This window comes from Dasypus novemcinctus, chromosome 4 (assembly GCF_030445035.2).
Source record: "Dasypus novemcinctus isolate mDasNov1 chromosome 4, mDasNov1.1.hap2, whole genome shotgun sequence".
Classification (NCBI taxonomy): Eukaryota; Metazoa; Chordata; class Mammalia; order Cingulata; family Dasypodidae; genus Dasypus; species Dasypus novemcinctus.
Window position 1 is genome coordinate 138883048 of NC_080676.1, and position 25960 is coordinate 138909007.

At 34.2% G+C, this 25960-nt stretch overlaps 1 protein-coding gene across 2 annotated transcripts in view; it reads left to right on the forward strand.

Moving 5' to 3' along the window:
* NCAM2 (neural cell adhesion molecule 2) overlaps window positions 1-25960 on the forward strand; it is a 589167-nt gene that overhangs the window by 497216 nt on the left and 65991 nt on the right. For both annotated transcript variants that reach the window (XM_058296115.1, XM_058296117.1), the window contains exon 13: window positions 23086-23205. In XM_058296115.1, the coding sequence (XP_058152098.1) occupies window positions 23086-23205 (120 nt within the window). The remainder of the gene's footprint in view (window positions 1-23085; window positions 23206-25960) is intronic.

The following is a 25960-nucleotide window of genomic DNA, read 5'->3' on the forward strand; positions in this document are numbered from 1 at the left end:
TCTCGTATCTTAAAATGAAGATGCAAATTCATACATAATTCTGCACTCAGCCTTGTTGCTGACTATGTTATAAAGAGAGATTCTATGCAAATGTGTCATTTTAATTTAAAAAAAATAATGAATTTTTCTGTGCATATATAGTTTTATGAATCAGACAAATAAGTGGTATGAAGAAATGAAATTAGTTCATATGGGTAAGATGTTTGTAATAGTGATTAAGGGAGCATGAATATTCCATCAGTGTTTTATAGAAATTTAATACATGGGAGGATGAAAGTATTCATATTTCCCAGGAATGAAAAATAAAATAAAGAAAGATCTCATCTCACTTCTCAAATATACAGTCTTCTGGACACTTTAAGATTCAATATAAATATGGTCTTTACAAGAATGTAGCCTATAAATTCTTTTAAACTCCATGGAATTACCTCTCCAGGCTGACCAGCAAGACTATTTTGATAGTGAAGTTAACTGTAAAAGAATTTTAGAAAAGACATTTAAATTGCTATAGCATTTTGATACTCTTGATGTATTTCAAAAAGAAATATTGGATTATGTTTGTAAACTGATCTTTTCCTCTGGGCATATTAGATTATATTGTATTCAGAGGTCTACTTGATTAAGTAATCAGGTAAACCTCTTGTGTCAGTAGGGTATTGAATGCCCACCCAGCAAGGGGTAGATAAAAGACATGGGAAAGGACAGAGCTGGGAGGTACTTAATGTTGGAGTTTTGATATTGGAGTTTGATGCTGAAGCTTTAAGCTGGAGTCCCAGGAAGTAAGCTCACAGAGGAAAGAGAAGCAAGACCCTGGAAGGGAGGAACCTAGGAAGCCTGAACTCTTGCAGACATTGGCAGCCATCTTGCTCCAACAAGAGGAAATAGACTTTGGTGACGGAAGTAACTTATGCTTTAGGGTCGAGTAACTGTAAGCTCCTACGCCAAATAAATATCCTGTATAAAAACCAACCAATTTCTGGTATTTTGCATCAGCACCCCTTTGGCTGACTAATACAGAATTGTTCTGACCCCAAATTAATACCCTTTATAAAAACCAACCAATTTCTGTTATTTGTATCAGGCCTCCTTTGGCTGACTAATACCATTGCCTATGTCTAAAGATTTTGATCATGGAAAACATTGTTCCCAAACTAAACATTAAACATAATTTGACTTTTTATTTTAAAGTTTAGTATTATAAATATGACCTGCTTTCTCTACTGCAGTCATATAGATATTCTCCGAAAGGGATGTATAGCTTTTTCTCCATACACTAAAATGGCTCCAGTTGCTTACATACATTGGGAGTTTTCAGGGTCTTCTTTTAATAGAACCATGCTATCAGAAGTGAAGATCACTGCTGACTGACATGAGCAGAAGCAGTTTGAGAGACTGCCACCACTTGGATCCTCACCCATTTACTTCACATGGGAAACACGATGACAGTGTTATTACACTTTTTACTGTTGCTTTCTCAAGTGTTCCTTCTTTTGCTGTATGCCAATGTCTGATCATCTTTAACACTAAAAGAAGTGCTTTGATACTGCCCTTTTCAAAAACCATTGTTGCTTATAACAAAGATATCTAAAATAGGATATAAATATTGCAGATCGTGTGAAAGTTCATCCTTAAGAGTGCATGAACCATACAGTATTTGTCCTTTTGTGTTTGGCTTCCTTCACTGAGTGTAATGTCTTCCAGATTCATCCATGTTGTTGTATAATTCACAACTTCATTTCTTCTTACAGCTGCATAAAATTCCATCACGTGTATACACTACAGTTTGTTTATCCATTCATCAGTTGATGGACACCTGGGTTGTTTCCATCTTTTGGCATTTGTGAATAATGCCACTATGAACATCTGTGTGCAGATGTTGATGCATGTCATAGCTCTCAGATCTGGGTTTATAACTATAATAATAATGATCACAGTCTTTTTTTGTCTTTATGTTTTTTAATGTTACATTAAAAAAATATGAGGTCCCCATATACCCCCCACCCCTGTCACCCCACTCCTCCCCCCCATAACAACAACCTCCTCAATCATCATGAGACATTCATTGCATTTGGTGAAAATATCTCTGAGTACCGCTGCACCTCATGGTCAATGGTCCACATCATAGCCCACACTCTCCCACAGTCTTTATTCAACTTAGGAATTGCTTTCACAGTGGCTGTACCATTCTATATTCCCACCAATAGTGATTAAGTATTCTTATTGCTCCACATTCTCTCCAACACTTGTAGTTTACTGTTTTGCTTTTTTAAATAGTGGCCATTTTAATATATATGAAATACAACTAATTGAAGCTTTGATTTGCATTTCCCTAATTGCTAGTGATGTTGAACATTTTTCCATGCATTTTTTTCACCATTTGTATTTCTTCTTTGGGAAAATATCTGTTCAAGTTTTTTGTCCATTTTTAGATTGGGTCATTTGTCTTTTTATTGTTGAATTGTAACATCTCTTTGTTTATCATGGATATTAAACCCTTATCGGATATGTGATTTCCAAACATTTTCTCCAATTGAGACGGCTGCCTTTTCACCCTTCTGATAAACTTCTATAAGATGCAAAAGTATTGAATTTTGAGGAAGTCCTATTTATATATTTTTTCTTTTGTTGTTTGTGCTTTGAATGTAAAATCCAAGAAACTACCACCTACCACAAGATCTTGTAGATGTTCCCTTACATTTTCTTTTTTTAATATAATTATTTATTTTAATTCATTTTTAAAAATATTACATTAAAAAAATATGAGGTCCCAATGTACCCCCCCCCCCACACCTCTCTACTCCCCCCATTGCAAAATTCTCCTCCATCATCATGACACATTCATTGCATTTGGTGAATACATCTGTAAGCATCACTGCACCTCATGGTCAGTCGTCCACATCATAGCCCACACTCTCCCATGTTCCATCCAGTGGGCCATGGGAGGACCTACAATGTCTGATAATTGTCCCTGCAGCACCACCCAGGACAGCTCCAAGTCCCGAAAACGCCTCCACATCTCATCTCTTCCTCCCATTCCCCACACTCAGCAGCCACCATGGCCACTTTTTCCACACCAATGCCACATTTTCTTCTATTACTAACCACAATAGTTCATGAATAGAATATCAGTAAGTCCACTCTAATCCATATTCTATTCCTCCATCCTGTGGACCTTGGATCGGTTGTGTCCATTCCACATCTATGTCAAGAGGGAGCTTAGATTCCACATGGATGCTGGATGCAAACCTCCTGCTTTCAGTTGTAGGCACTCTTGGCTCCATGGTGTGGTGGTTGACATTCTTCAACTCCATGTTAGCTGAGTGGGGTAAGTCCAATAAACCAGAGTGTAGGAGCTGAAGTTTGTGGAGGCTCAGGGCCTGGCTATCATATGGTCAGTCCAGAGATTCAGATCCCCCGGGTATATCTTAAACCCCAGCACCAACTACAATTCTGGTAAAGTAACAGGAAAGGCTTGTGAAAAGAGATCACATCTGAGTCCAGCTCCATCACACAGAAACACAAACTCCAAAGAAGGGCCAACTGACATGGTGGTGAACTCCATCTGCCATGACCATAAAACCTGTGGGTCTCTGTAGCCCTCAGAACCAATACCCGGGGTTGTGTCTACTTTATCTGTCTCTGGGACTCTGTTGAGGTGTGCATAAGGGCAACCCCTCTGATAACCTCCCGGCTCTTTTTTAGAGACTCATAGCCATATAAACTCATTTGACCTTTCCATTTCCCCCTTGATTTAGGTCAAAAACCATTTTTAACTCCTGTTATTATATGTAGACAGAGATATTCTGCTGGTCTGAGTTGAACCTTTTATTCAAGGTCATTTTCTAGTTATGTCATCAGCTGGTACTTGGTAGTGATCCCTTGGCACTAGGGAGGCTCATCCCCGGGAGTCATGGCCCACGCTGGGGGGAAGGCAACAAATTTACATGCTGAGTTTGGCTTCAAGACTGGCCACATTTGAGCAACATGGAGGCTCTCAGGAGGTAACTCTTAGGCACACTGCTGCTCTAGGCCTTGTTCTTATTTCAAGTGCACAGGCTCACAAGCATAACCATTAGTATCAGGGGCTCATTGTTGGACCTTCATTCTTTTTTGGTCTTTGCCATTGCACTTGGGGGATTGTTGCTGTTCCTTTAGGGACTGTGATAGAGCTTCCCTGGCTAGAATCTCAGCACTCCCTCAGTTGTTGTTTTTAATTATTTCCACTACGAAAATATCCAAACATTTTTATGTACCCTGGATGTATGCCCTGTAGAGCTTCCTACCAACCATGTGTCCTCTGTCAATAACATCCCACACTAGTATTCCTCCGCTGCCCTTGTTGAACCACTCTTTGATCCAAAACTTCCTGAAAAGTGAAGCCCAATATATTGCCAGGTTCCCTTAATAGTAAAATGGAATATAGTGATGAGCTTAAAGGTTAGATATAGAATAAATATTAATTTGGAAAAATTTTACATCCTATCTTTTTCTTTTTTCTAATTATTAAGCTTATCTTCACAAGAGTTTTAGATCACAGTAATTCATTTATACAATATACAGTACTCCCACATATCCAACATAAAACCTTTTCCCTTCCACAGCAATAATCTTTTAACATATTCATACCATAGTTACTGAAACTGATGTACAGATATTGAGACAATAGCTTTCAAACAAGGTAACATTTGCATTTACATTGTGGTTTATATTTTAGACTATACAATTTTCTAAATTTTTAGTTATCTTATGTTTTACATTATGATTTAAATTTTAGCCTATCAGCCCCTATATATTTTTGGTGTAATTTTACATGTCTTATATCCATCCTTGCATACTCTTGTGAAACACTTCTATTGCCCGCACAGTTAACATTGGTTCCATCTATTCAATACCTATTTCCCCCTCCCCTTAGGGCCCACAGTGACAGTCAATCTTCATTTCTTGAAGATCCATGTTCAGAGATACTTGCAAGTATTGAGGGCTTGACATGCTGATCTGACCTAGTGCCCTGGGAGCCACCATTTCTCTTGAGAGATACAGTTCCCTCTATTTGATGGCCTCAGTCCTCCCCAGGATGTGGGTCTACCTTCACTCTCATTATATGGGTCTCTACCCAATGATATAACCCACTCTGGCAAAATGAGCATTCACATATTCCCTAAGAGTCTGTCCTGTGTCAGATTATCCCCTTTAAGTATCTTAAACAGGTAACTTTCCTTATTATATTTTTGAAAAGGTTTTCTCAGCATTATACTCTCAACGAACACCTGACAATCTTCTGTGTTCGTATGTTGTCCCACCCTCCCCCCAATTTCTTGGGCAGTATTACCCGTCCTCCCATCCCTAGCCCCCTCATGCCCGCAAAGCCCCACCCAAAGGTTACCCTATGCCCACATTTTATCCCTTCCATGTACACATACTTACCTCCAGCTTATCATAGATTTCACCCATGTAGATGTCAGCTTACATCCTTCTTCTACCCCCCGATTTCCTGTAAGCCTATCATCCAGTCTCTAGCTCTCTGAGGCAGCTTGGTTTGCTTATTTCATATCACTGAGGTCATGTAGTATTTGTCCTTAAATGCCTGTGTTGCTTCACTCAACATATTGTCCTGGCTTTTATATTTAAGTTGTTGATACATTTTGAGTTCATTCTTATAGAGATCATTCTTTTGGTTATGGATATCCAGTTCTCATAGCACCATTTGCTGAAGAGACAGTTTTGTCCCAGTAATGTGGACTTGGTAGGTTTGTCTAAAAACAGTTGGCCATAGTAGTGAGGGTTTATTTATGGTCTCAATTTTAATTCCACTGATCAAAGTGTACATCTTTATGCCATACCATGCTGTTTTGACCATTGTCACTTTGTAATATGTTTCAAAGTCAGGTAGTAAAAGTTCTCCCACATTGCTCTTCATTTTTAGTGTACTTTTGGCTATTTGGGTGCACTTTTGCTCCAAATAAATAGATAGTTGCCTTTTCTATTTCTGTAATATGGGCTGTTGGAATTTTGACTGGTATTTCATTGAATCTGTAAATCAGTTTGGGCAGGATTGGCATCATCACGGTATTTAGTCTTCCAATCCATAAACCTAGAATGTCCTTCCATATGTTTAGGTCTTCTTTAATTTCTTTTAGCATTTCTTTGTAGTTTTCTAAAGATAGGTCTTATATATCTTCAGTTAAATTGATCTTAGGTATTTGAGGGTTTTATTTGTTGTTGTTATTGTAAATGGGTTTTTTCCCTGACTTCCATCTCAGATTGTTCAATACTAATCCAATACAAATTTTATTGATATTTGTGTGTCGATCATGTATCCTGCCAATTTGCTGAACTCAAGTATTATCTCAAGTAGCTTTGTTATAGACACTTCAGAGTTTTCTAAATTCAGGATCATGTCATCTGTGAATAGTGAGAATTTTACTTCCTATTTTCCTGTTTGAATGCCTTCTTTTTCCTTGTCTAATTACTCTAAGTAGAACTTCTAGTAAACTATTGAATAACAGGGACTAGATGTGGCTCAAGTGGTTGAGTGCTCACCTCACACATGGAGGTCCTGCGTTCGGTTCCCAGTGCCTCCTGAAAAAAACAGGGGCATACAACAAGCAAAACAAATAGGAGGACCAGGTCAGGGGGCTGATGTCATTTGGCAGTTGGGCACTGCCTTCCCAAATACAAGGTCCCAGGTTCAATCCCTGACTCCTGGTACCTAAAAAAAAAAAAAAAAAGTATTGAATAATAGTGGTGACAAAAGGCATCCTTGTCTCAATACTGATCTTAGAGAGAAGACCTTGAACCTTTCCACATTGAGTACAATGTTGGCTGAGGATTTTTCACATATGCCCTTTATCATATTGAGGAATTTTCCTTCCATTACTATTGTTCAAAGTGTTTTTATCAAGACAAGGTGCTGGATTTTGTGTAATACCTTTTTTTTCTGCATCAATTGAGATGATAATGTGTTTTTTCCTTTAATTTTTTAATGTGGTATTATGCTAACTGATTTTCTCATGTAGAACCACCCTTGCATACCAGGAATAAATATAGTATGAGTGTGCTATTATGAATTAAAAATGTTAAGTAAATTCATGGAGTTAATAACTAGGATATAGATCACCAGGAAGTAGAATGAGGTTAGAGAATGGAAACCTGAGGGTTAATATGTACAGAATTGGAAAAAGATGTTTGTTAATCTTTACAAATGAATAGAAAAGGTGAAAGCACATCATAATGTTTGTAACTAGCAGTGGTTTGACAGTGATTGAAAGGGAAAGTCTAAGATCATGTATATTACTAGAAGGAAAGCTAAAAAATTTACTTGAGACTGTATAATATAGAAAAAGCTCATGTGAAGTATGAACGAGTAATTTTATATATATAAGGCTGTTTTTCTTTGAAACTGAACAAATGTATATAAATGTTACAAGATGTTAGTATCAGGCAAAAATTATGCTAAGTGAAAGGAATAGAACACAAATTACTACATATTGTATGACTACATTTATATAAAATATAAATCAATTTATAAAAATGGAATTAGATTAGAGGTTATATAGAGTTGGGAAATGATGGAGGGACTGAGGTGACAACTAAGGGGTGTAGAGTTTTTCTTTTTGGTATAATGAAATTGTTCTAAAATTTTTTGTAGTGATGAATGTATGACACAGTGATTATATTGAAAGCCATTAATTGTATACTTTGGATGGGTTGTATAGTATGTGAATATATCTTAGTAAAACTGCTTTAAAAAAGAGTTCATAAGGAAAAAGTGGAGGATATTCCCCATTTTTCTCATTAAATGAAATAGTCAAATAAACAAATTTTAAAATGATTGACCTTAGTGTATTAACTATATCTATACTATTTAAATATATGTGTGAATATATTCATATATAAACACATATCTAAATATATCTTAGGCATCTGGACATAAGCCTTTCTTTCTTATCTTATCTCAAATCTTTCCTCTCTATAAACATCATTTTCAACAGACTAGTCCACTATTTGTGGCAAAAGTGCATTCTGTTTTCTTATGACCATGCCTCAGCTAGTGTTATTCCTCCTCCTAATCTTCAAGTCTTAATCTAAATTTGAATGTCTATGCGAGGATTCAATTTATTAATTAAAAATATCCTACTCTCTTCTGTAACCCTAGAATTAAATTTGCATATATCAGTATTTTTTCCAACGCCTCAACTTGTACTATAAAATAAACTATAGGTCCCCATTTTTAAACTGCATGTCTGAGAGCCTTTTTGCATTGTAATGTGGATCTTTGAATCTTATATATCACTTAAGATGAATGAATGGGTTCACCTCATTGCTAGATTTGCTTATATTCAAATAAAACCTTTCTTTTTCTCTATGTCTCTCTGTGTGTTATCAGGTTATATGAGACCCAGAAAGAGGGTAGAGACCTGACTTGTATCATGCCTCATTGAAATAGTCCAATCAAAAGCAATCTAATCAAGTGATTTATTCAAGATCCCTTAATCAAATTTCATATAATCAAAACGTCTCATACCCACAGGAATGGCTTAGATGGAAAACAATCATATTTTTAAATTGACCAAATTCAAACTGTCACATAATGTATACTTCTTTCCTTCATCATTTACACCAAAGAGCAGCATGAAGCCACTTTATGACACCTGCTACTGCTGCTGCTAATGCCATACAGCTCAAGAAGAAGCTTTCCTGTAGTTGTCGGCCACACCTGTGTAATATGACATGCACATGACAATGAACAGTTATGGTATATCTCATATCAGATAAATGAGTGTGCTCCATGTCCTTCAACTTGGAAAGCCTACGATGCCTTCACCCTCACAATGAGTATGTTGTGGCCCAAGAAGTCACATCCAGAAATTTGGATTTGAGGCTTGAGATATGTGACTTTCTGTCCAAGGTATACTGTTTACTCATAAACACTCAGCCCCTCCTTTCCTTATCTAACTCTGCTTTGACCAGGGAATCTCACTTAATCCTACATATATTTATTCTGGTTTCTTTGTTCCTTGGTAGTCTATGTATATAAATAGTTTTAGTCAATGATCTTTGTTACAAGTTTAATTGTGCCCTCCAAAAAAGATATGTTTATGTTCAGGTCTAATGCCCAGTACTTTAGAATGTTGTCTGGGATTAGATGGCAAGTTACAATGAGGTTGTGCTGGAGTAGGATGGGTCCTTAATTCAATATAACTGGTGTCCTTGCATAAAGGGGAGAAGAGATGCAGACAGACACTTGACAGAGAAGATGGCCATATAACAACAAAGGCAGATTTATGTTACATCCCAAGGAATGCCAGACTCTCAGCCACCTCGAGAAGCCAGGAGAAAAATATGGAATTGATTCTTCCCTAAAAAATTCCCAAGGAGCATGGCCCTTGATTTCAGAATCCAGCCTCCAGAACTAAGAGACAATCAATGTCTACAATCTTAAACCAGCTAGTTTGTGTTATTTTTTTACAAAAGTTCTGGCAAACTAATGCACTCACCTTTTTTTCTTTTATAATTTGTAGATGTGAAGTCAACAAGTATATGTATGTATATATACATCTTCTAGCACAAATGACAGTATATTTGATCATCTTCATTGAAATAACGATATGTGCTCATTCATTTAATTTAACAAATAATTAGTGAATATTTACTATATGTTTGGTAGATTTTTTAAGTGCTAGAGATATGGTAGCAGTAAAATCTTTGTCTTCTTGAAATTTACGTTCTAGTGAGAGAAATAGAAATTTATATATTAATAAGCAAGTACTGTTATATGAAGAAATATGGAGAAAGCTAAAGCAGAGCAAGCTGATAAGTGTGAATAAGGATGGGAGTGGGGAGCAAATTTAGAAAGAATGGTCAAGTGGGAATCTGAGGAGATGACATTTGAGCAGAACCTTGAAAGAAGTGAGGGATAATCACACAAACATCTTGGGGAACATGACCAGTAGAGGTCAGGAAGAAAGCCAGCCCAGCTGTAATGGCATGATCAGAATGAAAGGGAGTAAGGCTAGAGAATAGCTGAGGCCCAAATCCCATGGGGAGGACATTGCATTTTATTAAAATTTGTATGGAAGCCATTGGGGATCTCATAAATTACCTTTACAAAGCAGTACATTTGGGGTTGTTTTCAAATGATAGCATTATTAAGAGGTATTCTCATGAATAGGGAAGAGACGTCTCAAAATTTCCTTTATTGCATGAAACTCAAATTTCTGGTCCTATTAAAAAGTAAGATAATTTCCTTATGTGATGGGTTTAGTAAAGATTGATAACTGTTAGTATATTGAATCTCTTTATATAAATGTTGCTTACTTTTTTCTAGTCTAAATGAATGCTTCTGTGTTATTTTTTGAAATCCCATTTTCACTGATTCTTTTTTTAATTAAACTTTTTATTTTATTTTTAAAGAATCTTTTGATTATATAAAGGTTAATTGCAAAATATAAGGGATTTCCATATGTTGTACTCCCTCCCCCTCCCACACTTTCCCATGTTAATAACATCTTTCATTAATATGGTACATTTATTAAAATTGATGAACCCCTATTGAAGCATTGCTACTAACCATGGACTACAGTTTACATTACAGTTTACACTTTATCCTGCATAATTTTGTAAGTTATGAAAAAATATACAATGGCCTGTATCCATCACTGCAATGTCATGCATGACAAATCCAATGTCCTGAAAATGCCCCCTTATTACACTTATTCTTCCCTCTCTCTCTCCTCAGAACCTCTCGTGGCCACTGCCTTTACATCAATGTTAAGAGTTCTTCTGTTGCTAGAATAATAATAAGTCTATAGTAGAATAATAATAAGTCTACTTTAGTCCATTGTTCATTCCATGGGACTGTGGTGGGGGCGGGGTGGTTGAGGGAAGGAGCAAATGAATTCTGAGGATTTGCAGGTCTGTGGTTGGAATGTTTTTTTAGCAAATATGGAAAGGGAGGGTTATTGGTGTAGGGTGTTGCACATGGGGGCAGTATACAGAATAGGGTGCACTTGGGGTATGCTTCTAGGAATATCTAAGTGTTCATCTTGTCATAGTGTGCTCTATCAGTGGGCAGACACACAAAAAATTAAAAAAATATATTGAAATCCTATCCTGGGGAGTCCTGCTATGTTTTCAATTAAAGGGACAAGAATCCCTCGAGAACATAGGCAGTGCCTAATGAAAGAAAACAGACCAATATGTCAAGCCCTCCATATTATTGCAAGTAATTGTAACTCTTATATTTCAAAAATTGAAACTTAGCGATTACCACAGTTTTCAAAAAGAGGGGGAAGGAAGAATAGGCTAGATGGAATGTTAGGGCGTTTTTAGGACATTAGAATTGTTTAGCATGACCTTGCAATAATGGATATAGGCCACTTCAAATCTTGTCAAGACCTATAAAAGTATATGATCAAATGATTCTTAAAATATTTACATTTGTTATTCCCTTCTATATACCTTCTGGAATTCATCTTAAGAATATAAAGTGATGTTTACTGTTCAGTATTTTTGCGAGTATGTGGTTTTTATTCTTGTGATAATAGGGGTCTACAATGATAATTTACTACTTAATTCAGCATCTTATGGGATGTTCTTTTTGAAATGCTAAAGGATATTTAAAGGTGTTATGACTTGACATGCTTGGGATCCCTGCCAATATCTCATGAAAATTTAGTTATCTGATAACATGAAAATGCAGCTAACTTCCCTTTTCAAAATACACACCCACAAACACCCACACAGAGGCCATACTTTTGCCTTGTTAATCACAAAATTATAGAATGACTTTAATTTTTTTCATTCATTAAACAATTAACGATGACAGTGTGCCATGAACCATTCAAGAGAATAAGAACAACAACAACAAAAAAATCCTGTCTCTATTTTCATGTTAAACTATTTATATGTGCATATATACCCAATGTGATTTTATTTTCTCCAATATTCTGCCACTTTGGCTTAACTAATTCACTTGGCATTTTGAGTCTCACATTTCATCAACTATTCACTCCATTTGCTTTTATTATTCATTATGGTGACTTTGAGGTATCATTTAATTCTTCATTAAACCTAAACTCTTGTGATCTTAGGTTAAAATATTCAAAATAGTTACAAAGAATTTGTTATAAAGGTGGATCTGATTTCACGGTAAGTGTTCACCTACTCGATAATCTAAAACCTAACAGTTTAAACAATCTCAAGGCTTTGTGGAGAAAACACCTGCTCTCTAAGTTTTTGTAGCAGATATCAAGTGCTCAAATTTCTTAATAAATAAAAAGAAATTATATAGCAGAAACAGGTTGCACTTGCCTTTTTCATTAAGCAGGCAGTTAGTACCACAATTTGCATTTTCATGAACTAATATGCATTTTCATTCCCTAGATACATGAGGAAATTATTACAAATTGTCCTAGAGATAGCAATTGGGATTAGTAATTTATTCTCCTGTGCATTTTATTAAGCTTTCCTAAGCACAAATGAATCTCATAAAAGATTATGTATTTTTTACTTCTAACATTATAAATTTGCACAACAAAGTAGATAATATGACTTCTTTCCCAAGATTCCACAATAAGCTTCCGCTAAAGCAGTCTGTGATTAAAGGGAACCTATTCATCTTTTAAAATAATTTATTTTATTTTTCTCTCTTTGAGGACTCAATCCAGCCAGAATGTCTCAATTCAAAAGATATTGGATTGGGATTATTTCATTATGTTCATATTTTCCATCTACAGTTCTTGTTTCCCATTGAAACTTTAATGTATAAGCATTTATTCTTTCAGTTTTAAAATTCAAGATTCAGAAGATCTTTTAAAGTTATTTTTAAATGCTATTCCAGTAGATTTATTCAAGTGAGATTCAGCAGTTTGTATGAGGTGCTCACAAGAAAATAAATTATGCACATAGATATTTAGCCATCATAGTACTTGTTTCATACTTTAAATTTTTAAAAATAATTTAAAATATTTCCTTGAAAATAATGTATAACCTTTCAAAATAATAGTATAATATATACTGTAGTATACACAAAGTATTAAAATGCACAAATTATTATTAACAGATCTCTGGTTATTACAAATTTTTAGAGATGTGAAAATCTTGGCATGAATCTACTTTAAGTTAGATTAAAAATGAAAATAAATTAGTATTAATCAGAACAACAAGGAAGACAAGTATATAAATGTCCCTAACTAAATATCTAGAGAAAGTCGACATTTTTATGTCTGTACTTTCTTTAAAGAAATAACCAGTAGTTGTTTAGAACTAATTGAGATATTTTGTTAATTATAGGTGCAAGCTATTTAGGATAACTTTTAATTACTATTATGAGTTTTCCAAAGAAAAAGTATCACATGTTCCTTGAAACTAGAGAAAGAAAAGATTTTTTTAACATTAAAAAAAAAAAAAAAACAAAAAACTCTGCCCAGCTGCCCAGTGTTGCATTTGATGCTTTGATCTTCAAGCTTGCTCACATTCTAACTTTACCTATGGGCTCTTTGAATGATTTTGTTTCTTGAATAAGGTATGTTTTAGTTTCCTAGGGCTGCTGTAACAGTGCACCCTAAACTGGCTGTTTTAAAAAGTTCTAAAGGATAGAAGTATAAAATTAAGCTGTCAGCAAGGCCATGCTTCCTCAGAAGTCTGTGGGAAGCTGACAGTAGATTCCAATGTTCCATATTATTCTTTTGAGTGTGGCCTTACTGAATCTCCATCTCTGTCACATGGCCATCTCCTCTCTTCCTCCTAATACAGTGTCTGGATTTCTTCTCCTTATAAGGACCCTAGTTTATTGGATGAGGGCTCATCCTAATCTAGTGTGGCCTCAGCTAATAACATTCTAACATTTTGATATTGTTTATGAATTCCAGAATTAGATATTGGATTATGTTTGTAAACTGGTCTTTTCCTCTGGGGGTATTAGATTGTATTAGAATCAGAGGTTTCACTTTTACTTGATTAAATGAAGATTGGTGTTTTGATTCAGTCACCCTCTTGGTGGATGGGGACTCACAGAGAAAAGGACATGGCAGAGGAGTGTGTTTGAGTTTTGATGCTGGAGCCCTGGGAAGTAAAAACACAGAGAAGGAGATATGTGATGAAAGAGAAACAGCTCCATTAGATATGGCAGAGCCCGAGGAAGAGAATGAGCCTGATAATCTATAGCTGACCTTGTGAAGAGATGAGAGAAACTGAGCCTGGAAAGAAATAAGCCCTAGAGAGATAGACAAGCCTTATGCTAACCTAAAACTGAGAACAGAAGAAGCTGAGACCACTGAGACTTAGGAAGAAAAGGAAGGCTGAACCCTCACAGGGACTGGCAGCTATTTTGCTCTAACACATGGGAACTGACTTTGGTGAGGGAAAAAACTTACGCTTTATGGTCTTATGACTGTATCGACCCCAAAACAAGACCTGTGATAAATGCCAATAGATTTCTGGTACTTTGCCTAAACACCCGTAAGGCTGACTAATGCAATCTCCTAAATCCTTATTTCCAAGTAGGCTCACATTCACGTTTGGGGTCTAGGACTTGAATGATCTTCCTGGAGATATAATTCAGGCCATAACAGAAGAGAACATTAGTAAAAGAGCACGGCCAGTTTATTCCTCACTATTTGGAAATGGGGTTGGTAATCTTGAAAAGGATATGTGAAGTGAACTGAATTAATACATTAAAAAATGACCAAATAGTTTGGCCCATTTTTATAACAGGAGAAAGTGGGTGATAGGTGTCCATCTTTGACAATTGGAGGCCTAAGAATCAGAATCATTAGTAACTGGATAGTTTGATCTGTCTTAGCGCTGACTCTCTCATCAGTGCATTTTAACTATGATTTAACTGTGTTCCCATGGACTATATACGACAAACACTGAATTTTACCATCTTAGAGTTCTGGGATTTCTTGAAAAATATCAGCATGGATTTATATTGTCTAATAAGTAATAAGAAATGCATAATTAAGCAATATATTATGAGAAAAGGGTCATGTCCTTTAATAGCTTGAATTAAATTTTAAAACCAAATATAGTATTATTTTATCATTTTTATGTAAAATAATGTTCTTGAGAATAGAAACTAAATTCCCCATATATTCCAGTTGATGACGATTTTTTAGAGTCCGTTTTTTGTGCTTTGGTTTTATAAGCCAGCACAGGTTTGTGCGGTGACACAAAGCTTTAACTTAATACCAAATTGTGTAATAAAACAAACAGTGTCCCTGGCTGGTTGATCTTTTTGAGCTTCTGCTTCCTTAACTATGAAATGGACAGTGGAACTAATCTGTGTTAGCCTCAGATTTAAATAAAGTGCCATCAAATGGGATGTGAATACTGCATTTATCCCTATAAACCGAAAGTTTTACTTGGAGAAGTTAAGCTGTAAATGTTCAGCAATAAAAGAGTAGAGTCAATATGTGATAAATGACTGCAGTATGGGTACCAGGAGTCCTTTTGGGTCTTATTCTTTAGAATTGATGTTCAATTTGATATATTTTAAAAATGACAATTAAAAAAATATTGGATTCTTACTTTGTGTCAAAAATATTTAGGCTTTGTGAGGGCTGGAAACAATTTATATGCATGTGTCCTGCTCACAAGTTCCTTACAATAAAAAAGTTGAATACCAATGGGAGGCATGATCATGAACTGAAAGTGAAATGAGGAATAGAAAAAGTTATTAGAAAATTATATAGCTAACATGAGATTTGGGGTGTCTATAGGTAAGGAGGAGGGAGGGGATCATTTAATTACAAATGTTTAAAAGACACCTCCTCTCCCCTCAAAAAAGCTTATAAAAGACAAAGAATATTAGTGGGTATGAAAACATGGTGAAATAGTAATTTTATAGGTGAAAAATAATATGTGGGTTATTTTTAATCATCAAGAGAGTTCACAAGTATTTTCTAAAAAAACTGTTGATTTAAAGCATAATAGGAAAAGTTTGGTAATTATATTTCTATAATACTTTATATGCCATGGGTCCTGAAAAAAAAGCATCAAGTGAACTCTTCTTGGATGAATAAAATTTTTTTATTCTAAGTGATCTTATATTTCACATGGAAAAAAATGAGTAAATTGTGTATGAATCAAATGCATGTTTAATTGAATATTTAATTTTTTAAATCAAGGTTTTATATTGGGAGTATAAGTCAAGGGAAAGCCACTCAATTTCAAGGGTCAACATGTATTTCCTATTTAAAATCTCATATCAGGTAAAACCCTTGTTTCATTATTTGTTTATTTCAATACATGATATACTCATGATGAAAAATGACAAAAGAAAATGAATAAAAATTCATACTGTGAACTGTGATCTGAAAATAGTATAAGAAATATATTGTTTTGAATAAAAGCCCCACAAAAAACAACACATAATCATTAAATTATTTCATTTTTCTTTCACCTGTTCTTCAAAGTATATATTGATATGTTTAAACTTATTGTAAAGTATTTATGTTAAAAGGCTATCTATTTCAAAGTGTATATCCATGCAGGTTATGTATTATGATTCATAAAAGTTTCTAAAGTACTTTTAAAAAGGTGAGATTGTGTTCTTATGTGACTAGTGTAAACTTGAAACATAATATAATCTGCACAAAAATAAAAATTTAAAATTTAACAGGAAATGAAAATACAATTGAGCTAAAATGGTTAATACTTAAAATTACTTTTAAAATTATAGTACACTTTATTAATAATGGAATTTTCCATGAAGTCACCCTTACATGTGTAAAAATTAAATGGAATCCAAATATTAAAAGTTTTGCATTATTAAGAGAAAGTAAAAATCATTTTTACTTCTATTCAAGCCATTACAAACTCCTGCAGAAAGTGAACAGAATTTTCTCAATAAAAAGAAAAGCTTTTTTCACTTGTGTTAAGTGTTTAAAGAGCAAATACTGAGTTTTATATGAGAAACTTCAGAGATTTGATTGTATTTTCATATCTACCTGAGTAGATGAACAACTGTAATCTTGAATTTTTAGTTCTTCTACCCTCACCAAGCTCTATGATTTCTCCTAGCTATCTGACATGTTTCACACTTCTTAACAAGAACATTCATTGTGGGTGGGTGATACAGCATTTTGCATGAGGAAATCCTTATCTATTTACATCAAATGGCAAACCTACTGAAGGATACTGGGTTAAAGATACTGAAGAGGCACAGTTAAATTTAATTTCACTTTAGAACGTTTCTCAGTCTAATTAGTTGGCAAATTAGGTAATATGGTAAATTTATTTTGCTTCAGGAGACATAAATAGTTTGCAATCTCTGCTTCTCTTGACAGCAAAAGGGAAAAGATTTACAATACATTTCCTGAACAAAGCATTATTTTGTTCAGCTTTTCTTTAATAATGACTAATTAGCCTCTGTTGCAGTTTGATATTGTTTATGAATTCCAAAAATAAATATTGGATTATGTTTGTAAACTGGTCTGTCCCTCTGGGTATATTAGATTATACTGGATTCAGAGGTTTCACTTTTACTTGATTAAATAATGATTAAGGCTTTGATTAGGCTGCATCAGTAGGATTCACAGAGAAAATGACATGGCAGAAGAGTTAGTTGGAGTTTTAATCCTGGAGCCTGGGACATTAACACACAGAGAAGCAGATAAGTGAGGAAGAAGTCTCCTTAAACACAGGCAGAGGCCTTGGGAAAAAATATGAGCCATTTGCCTGATAGTCCACAGCTAACCTTGTGGAGAAACCAGAGCAGCTAAGCCCAAAGAGAAACAAGCCCTGAGAAGAGAGGAACCCAGGAAGCCTGAACCCTTGTCAGACATAGGCAGACATCTTGCTTTGACACGTGGTAATAGACTTTGGTGAGGGAAGTAACTTAATGCTTTATGGCTTGGTAACTGTAAGCCTCTATCACAAATAAATAGCCTTTATAAACGCCAACAGATTTCTGGTATTTTGCCTCACACCCCTTTGGCTGAATAATACACCTTCTTAAAAGGAAATTCAATTACAAATTTTTCTGTCTAGTATTAATTCCACACTTGTAAAAAAAAGTGAAAACATTCATATTTTCCTGTCATTTTCCTGTTTAAATACCATTGCGGTAGTGCACCTTGATGTTTTACTGAACCTTTGCTCTTACAGCCTCGAATCTAAAGGTCATTTATATAATTGAATTATATTTAAATCAAACACAAATATTAAATTAATGAAGTAACCAGATTTTTATGATTGATCACAGTTGCCTTGTTGAAGAAAAAATTCGCGATTGTTTATTAATTTCAGAATTTCATTATGATTTCCAAATCATGCTGACTGAATATAGCTATAAAACACCTTGGTTCTTGCCATTTGTCCTTAAAGAACTATTGCTAATTTGTATTCTAGATCTACTTGCACCTAATTTTTGAGTTTGAATTTCTATTAAATTATAGGGAAAGAAACCATCCTACATCACAGTTTGTGGTGTTATTGTTCTATTGTATGGAAACATTTAGGGAAAGAAAATCTTCCCATAACTACCCATAATTTGAGGTAAAACTCTATGACAGAGTACACAGTTTCGTTTTTCAAGTACTGGTCGGCTTTCAGCCTTCACCTTGGGTGTTCAGAAACCCTGTGTTTGGTAATATGCCAGTAAATTATACATGATTTAATGTATATATCCTCTCATTTCCTAAAAGCAAATCAAATTACGGTCCCAGGCTTTGCCTCCCCGGAAACTTTCCTTTTCCGTCTCATTAATTTTGTCCCAATTTACAGAGTTCTTTCGATTCTACTCACTAATCTTCATGTGCACGCATTGTTAATAAGTTTCATAATAAAGGGTTATTGAACAAAACCTTTTGCAGTCAGAACTCAAAAACAGACTGACTTCTTGTATAGAAACTTTGTGAAACTTGTATCAGTAGGTTTGCTTTAATGCTTCTCCCCTGTAATATTGAACGTCATCTGTAAAGCCTCCCCTAATCAACTGTAGTAACCGTTTAGCCAGCATTTTACCCTCCCCTCCCTCATTGTTCTTCTCCTCCACAATCTGCTCTGATGTCTTCTCTACCAATTTGGATGCCTTTTATATCTGGTTCTTGCCTGAGCATCTTAATGCTGAGAAAAATGAAAAATGTGGGAATTATGAGGAAAATCAATTCTGAATTAACCTCAATGTAACTTAAAGAAATAGGTTTCTACTTGACAGAGATGGAGCAACACTCAGAGCTCCTGAGAAGCCTTTGGAATGTTAGAGGAAGAGAACTTGCTGACAATCTGGACCAGAGAAGTTTTTGACTGAAATACTTAGCTAATTCAAGTAAAATGTAGAATTGCTTTTTTGTGACTGTATATTAATATGTTTAAATACTTGGAGAGCTCTATAGCTCTGTAGCTCTCCAAGTATTTAATGTAAGAAGATGAGAAGACTAGATTTGAGTACGATCTACTCAACTCTAATTTGTGAAGTATTATATTTTCATGTATCTCTTAATTAAAGTGACATGCTTTAAATTCCATAGTTTTTCTTGTCGAACTGTATAAGATAAGCAATTGGATATAAGCATTACTAATTGCACTCACTTTCATGGTTGAGTTACTTCAAGTAATATTTGCAGCTGCAGCTTCACATCACAGAAATATGGAAGGGCATATCACATACCAAGGTTGTCAGCAGTGATATGAGCATTTGTAGTAATCTCTCATATTCCTATGTGTCATATTTATATGAGATTATCTGTACAAATTTGAATTAATGTTTGTAAGTAAATATCTTTAGGTGACAGAGTATTGCCCCCAAAGAGTCAAAGTTGAGTAACTTTTGGATTATCCATTATTTTGCATTATCTAATGTCCTGGAGATACTATCCCAATTTGCAGAGATAATTGATTAAATATATTGATTATTTCACAGATGACAAATCATTTTAGCTATCCCTGCCTTCAATTTACTTTTTACTTTTGTTTGTATGGTATTTAATATAATTGAGTTAATTTAGAAATTGAAAGACCAATTGTGCAACAAAACATGGTTGCATACTAGTGAGTGGTATAACCAAACCAAAGCCACATGACTTCTTGCATGAGTCTAAAACATGAATCACTACAGTAACTTATTACAAAGGCTATTGCAGTCAGATTTTTCCTGCATAAGACACCCATAAGTCCACATGCTATATCAAGTCATATAATGCTTCATTAAGGTAAAGAAGAGAATAATTGAACACCAAACTGCTTCATGATGTCATATTGATTGTCCCAGGTCCTAAGCATTTTGGCTATAAGCCATGAAGAATAAACACTTGTATAGGCCTAGTTCACTTTAGTTTTAAGCTTATTATATTGTTATTAACTTCATAAATTGATAAAGTATGGTCATTTTTAACTTTTGAATTCCCTGTAATGCTGACCATGAGCAGAGTTTTCTTTCCTAGGGACAGTAAAATTCTATCTTCTTAGCATACTAAACTCTTGGTTTGATTCCCTCCTTTTATTCTGTAGTCCGTGTGACCAGTTCCATATGTGCACTCATCTTCCCTTCATTGTAACTAAATTCTTTTTCTGCAACTGACATAATGTATTCATAGACTCCGGGTCAGCAGCTGGTTTTCAGGTTCCTGAAGAAAAGCTCTCAGGTTGTTAGCCTATCCAAAATTATTGTACTTAAGCCTTGGTTTTCCCATTTATCCTTGCAGCTTCTAATCCTGCCAGTTGGTGATTTCCCTGTTGGTCTCCCTTAGTTCTGACACCATGTGTTTTAAGCTGAGGCTTTGACAAGGTAGTGAACTTTCAAAAGCAACCTCAGTTATCTTGCAAAGTAGAAATATTTCAGTTAGTAATTTATCTTTTCTGCTGCTCTTAAAACATCTGAGTGGGATTAAATAAAGTCAGGGTGATATTTTGACAATGTGTTTTTGCTGAAGGGGACCTATGTGAATTCACCGGGTTCCTTTACCCAGCGCAGAGAATTGGAAATTACATCGAATTTTGATCATACAAGAGATAGAGTTTATTAAGCTGGCAGTGGTTAGAAGACTGACAAAGTCTCAAATCTGCCACCCCCAACAAAGACTAAGGTTTTTATTATTTCAGGAAAAGAGAGGTGGGGAACAATGTTGAAATGTGAAGGGTTAGTGATTAATTTTTTTTAATCAGAAGTATGTAGGCACAGTCCCTAGAGACTGGCTGGGATATTATTCATATTACAGATTCCAAGCTGGGTAGTACATCTGTAAATTCGTAATTATATCCATTAGGAATTGTCTTCTAGTTCGGTCATACATAAAGTTGCAAATAGTTCAATTCACATAAGATAGGGCTTAACTAAAAATTTGAGTGGGGGTAATACATAATGTTATATAACCTAAATTACAAGTTAAACAAAGTGGGTCAACAGACACTGTTAAGGATTGGCAAACACAAATGCATGGTAAAATAAAGGAAAACAAATAAGGGCTAGTTATGAGTTAAAGATTACACAATTATAAAAATTAATCATTTAGAATCAAAGAAATAACTTTCAGATATTTGTCTCTAGCTGGTTTTTTTAAAGTTAATAAAGCAGTGACCATGGTTATTTGTCCCTATTCTGTTTGTAAATTCTAGGTTCAGAAAAAGAGAAAGGAGTGGAAAACAGGAACTTACTATGTGAAGATAAGGAAAAGGAAAACAGGAATTTACCTTGTGACTGTAAACAGTTTTTCAGTAATAAGTAATAGCAAATGCACAGCTACATTGCTATAAGTTACAAGTGAGAGATTACATAATTAAAATTAACATTTCATTCATTAACTAACTCTGAAAATTAAGGCTGCAGTGTCACATACATCATATGATTGCTTTTGGTCTCTTTCTTTGCCACTAATATTGATCTGGGGTCAACTATTTTATCTATTTTAAAGCTGCATTTTAGACCAAAACAAAGAGCTCTACAGTATATTCAGTAAATTTTTCTCTTTTCTTCAATTTAATATGTAATTCAATGACAATGAATAATGACAATTAAAAAATAAACAAATGCCATGATATTGCATATTGGGGGAATAATGGAACAAAAGTAGGTACCAAAACAAATTAAGTATATTCATTCTGTATAGGAAAAAATTATCTATTGAGTTTATATAAAATGCAGTTAACTTTCTGAAATATTTTAATAATGTATTGGAATATTATTGAATGAATGCCATCTTTAGAAATGGTTCTTATAATGGTTCTTAAATGGTTCTTATAGTAACCCTGTATATGTGATCCTGTTTTTCTCTAATTTAATATTTTATTTTAGGATTGATTTATCTACTTCTATTAAGAATTAACCTTTCAGTTTGGTTTGCTATGAAATCCAATATAATTTTCTTTTAATCACTTGTCAAAAGCATTGTCACTTCCACTGGTAAGGTTTTTGCTTTGTTTAGCAAAAGCAGTAAGAATAGAGGTACCTAAGAGAATTTGTTAGCCCTGACAGAGGATATACTATTTTGAAATCTGCAATTGTATACAAAGTTTTCTGGCAAATTACAGAGGTTGGCATGTCATGGGAGATGTTTCCAATAACTTTTACTTCCCTCTACTTTTCCAGATGCTTTCTCATCATTTGAATCATGTTGAATCCGGGTCAGGTGTGATATATAGTTGAGATGAAATTCTTAGAGAAAAGAAAAAGGATGACAACATTCAAACTAGTATAAAAAATACTTCATTTTGATTTGTGGTTATATAATAAATGATCTATATTTGCTGCCTACTCAACTTGTAATACATCTTTCACATGACTGACACACCTCATACTGTAGGCCAGTTTTCTATATATTGAACTCCATTACCCTGCTAAATTCTAAAGAAATTATACACATAGAGTGGACTGAAACTACTTGTGGATATGTGTCTTATTTAGATTGCTATTTCTTGGGTAATAAATGATGAAAAAAATTACTTTCTGCTTTTTGAGTATAAGTATCATAAAATAAACTAATAATTGTCTTCTTTGAAAGTTGGTGCTGGAATGCTAAAATTGAGCTGTAGTTTTACAATGAAAATTATTCACTCAACAATTGTAATACATGTTGACTTGTTTGCCTCATTAAAACGCATTAAACATATGTATATATTGTTTTCTTCCTCTTCTTCTTCGTGTAGCAATGGTTGTTTTGAGCAACCTGGAACCAAATACAACTTATGAAATCAGAGTTGCAGCCGTTAATGGAAAAGGGCAAGGAGACTACAGTAAAATAGAAATCTTCCAAACATTACCAGTTCGTAAGTAATCAACTCTGTTTTGTTCTCTTGCCATTCTCTTTACTTATAAATTTAAAAGGGATTTTAAAGTGCTGGGAAAGATGTTCACACTTTTGGGAAAAGAATTATGGCTTTTTGAAGTGGTTTCTGAAGATGGTAGCAACTCATTATAATAAAAATAATTTCTCTTTTGAGAAAGGCCAAAAGAAAACCATACAGTAAAAATTTCTGTCAAGAAATTATCCCAATCATAATAAAGGTGTCTAATTTATTCAGAGTGATTAATTGGTCTGTACGTTTAGGTTTTAATCTGTAAAATAATAGAAAAATGTCTTTGCAATGTGCCCAATATTCTATTATTTTGATGAGGCATTAATATTACCTTTATCCCACAAACTATATAAGCCCTAAGTGCGAGAAAATGGAACCACTAAATTAATCCATTAGAACAATGATTGCAGGAAAAAACTATGATAGCATTGTTCTTATAACTCTCTTGCTTAGTCATATGATGCCATCAATTGAAGTTACTTGAAGTTAAGATAAATGTAAAAAGACTTATTTCTTAATGTTGAATAAATTATGAAAATTGAGAGAGAACTTTGAAAACATCACTGAACAAATGCCATTATAAAATCTGCATAATTCTGCCTATTCTGTATACTTGTAAGAACAGTCAAGCTGGCCACAGTAAATTATATTACCCTAAATTTTAACTAATTATTTTGTTTGTTCTCATAAAATTTGTCAAATATGTTCCATTTTTTCCGTTCATAATTTTATTTTCTTTTTCAATCCCTCATTATTCTTTTGTCAAAACCCCTACAAGTGAATCTTGATTTTCATAGTCCTACCTGTACATACCCTCTAATCCATCTTTGAAAATGATGGTAAAGTGACTTTACAAAAATTTAAATATGGGACTATCTCTACTTTGCTTAAAATCCCCAATACCAGTACTCTTCACCTCCAAACTTTCCTCCACAAGTCCCTTTGCCTGCCTGTCACCTTTACAACTCTTCTCCTAATTGCTGCAATTCTTTTTGTATCAGCATTTTGAATTAGAGTTTGGTAATGTTCTTTCCAGAAAGTTTTGCATTCCCTCTCCATTTCTTTCCTTCTCTTAATTCCCAGGGGGGACTCCAAATCAACCCACCTATCTAAGCAGGCTCTCTTTAATAAAAATTTAACTGACCCCTCCAATCCATGCCCTCCAACATTTAGGCACACCTTCATTCATTCATGAAATACCTCTCTAGGTGCTTCAATCTTAAAACACTTACTTTCTCACTCTTCCTACCTTTATTTCTCTTTCCCTCTTACATTACAATAATTATAACCTCTTAGTGTACTGTTTGTTGACTTGCTGTCTTTTCATCCCCAAAGTGAACACTTTGAGGAATGACTAATTTTTAGAATACATAGGTATTTTGCCTGCTTCTCAGCATTGTTTTAAAGCTCATATAAGATAAATTGTGCAAAGTATTTTATGCCATTATTATTGTTTTTCCATTTTTATTGAAAGTATTACTTTTGCTTAAATATTCTGTTGAATAAACTAAAAGAAAACATTATTTTAATATATTTTTCCTGGTGGAGTATACGTTTTTCTAAAGTTTATTTTCTTTGAAAAGGAGGTATCTATTCTATTGAAAGCACAAATTTGGTATATTGTAAAAATTAAGTATATATAAATATGTTAAATATATATGTAAAAGCAATGCTACTGAAAACAAAGTTTTCCATTACAGATATGTCAAAATGCCATTATTGAAAATAATATTATTAAAATAATGTTATTAAACAAATTATATTGTACAGGATGTAAATTCTAATTCTGATTTAGAAATTATATTAACCACATGAACAATAAAATCCAATTTATAATATTGTATTTCCCTATAGCCTCTTATTAAATCCTTTTAAGCATGTATTGTATTCTTTTTACAGCAGTTTTAATCCATCAATCCAAAATGCAGTATATGTCACACCTTTATCATGTTATTTGCATAATATTTGCATGTTAATATAGTCAACATTAATGAACAAGCAATTACTCTTCCGTTCCTCTAGTCACTCTTGATTCTATATGGCTGTATCATAAGAGGTTATTTTACTAGCGTGCCAACACACCATATTGTCATATTTCTTTAATGCCATGCCATTTCTCAAACTATTCACTTGCTTCTAAGGCTATAAACAACATAAATTAGAAATAAATATATCCTACTAAGAAGAACACCAGGTTCTTCAGGAGTGGAGGCATGCATTCCTCTTCACTCTCTTCTGCTTAGTTTGTCTGCTTGCCATCCCTCTGACTAGACCAAATATAGATTTCTGGAACCTTGCAAACTACAGCATGTCCTATGTGAGATCCATCATATTACTATATCCATAAAGTGGATACAGAGCCAGGGGATAACAGGGCATGTCCAAGTGCATCATATCAGTGACACACAGAGGGGAAATCTCTCTTTCCAAATTGTCAAGTAGAATACACACACACACACACACACACAATGTTCTTGCATTTCAGTATATCCCTGTTCAATTCAAAATGTTATCTTTGTTCTATGGCCATCTATCTCGATGTGAAAAATAAATCAAGGGCAAGTATTTTAATGGATCTGAAGGAAAAAAAAAGGTATTGAAACAGGTCTATAAAATATAATACCAAAAATTTCTTTATTCAAATCTGAATCCTGTTTTAAAAAAAATAACCCATGGGAACAGATAACTATTTGTTAAGCAATTACCTTTCCTGGTTAGTATATAA